Source organism: Egretta garzetta, unplaced genomic scaffold (assembly GCF_000687185.1).
Source record: "Egretta garzetta isolate BGI_Z169 unplaced genomic scaffold, ASM68718v1 scaffold50, whole genome shotgun sequence".
NCBI classification, from domain to species: domain Eukaryota; kingdom Metazoa; phylum Chordata; class Aves; order Pelecaniformes; family Ardeidae; genus Egretta; species Egretta garzetta.
This window is the reverse complement of record NW_009258613.1, coordinates 410,185-410,497: the sequence shown is the minus strand read 5'-3', so window position 1 is coordinate 410,497 and position 313 is coordinate 410,185. Positions and strand designations below refer to the sequence as shown.

Sequence of the window (313 nt, the reverse complement as noted above, 5' to 3'; positions counted from 1 at the left end):
CTGCACCGGCTTGTTCCCCCCCCCCCCCCTTTTTTTTTTTTAATTTTTATTTTTTTTTTTGCATGAGGTGGGAGCCCGGGGGGTGTAATTTTTCTTTAGCTCAGTAGTGAAATCGCAGCAGTTTCTGCCTCCTCCAGTCTGCTCGAGCGAGGAAAATGGAGGCTGTGATAGAGAAGGAATGTAGTGCGCTCGGAGGGCTCTTCCAGACCATCATCAGCGACATGAAGGTAAGAGACCGAAGGGTTTGGGGAGGGACCCAGGTGAGAGGAAACCTCTCCGCACCTGGCCCGCCCAAACTTTGCACCCTGAGGTG

The 313-nt window shown here is 52.7% G+C and overlaps 1 protein-coding gene across 6 annotated transcripts in view; it reads left to right on the top strand.

The window, feature by feature from the left end:
- The first annotated feature begins 49 nt into the window (after positions 1 to 49).
- Positions 50 to 313, top strand: part of MTSS1 (MTSS I-BAR domain containing 1) — a 126,319-nt gene continuing 126,055 nt past the window's right edge. For all 6 annotated transcript variants that reach the window (XM_035903419.1, XM_035903417.1, XM_035903418.1 and 3 more), the window contains exon 1: positions 50 to 227. In XM_035903419.1, the coding sequence (XP_035759312.1) occupies positions 156 to 227 (72 nt within the window). In that variant the 5' untranslated portion in view covers positions 50 to 155. The remainder of the gene's footprint in view (positions 228 to 313) is intronic.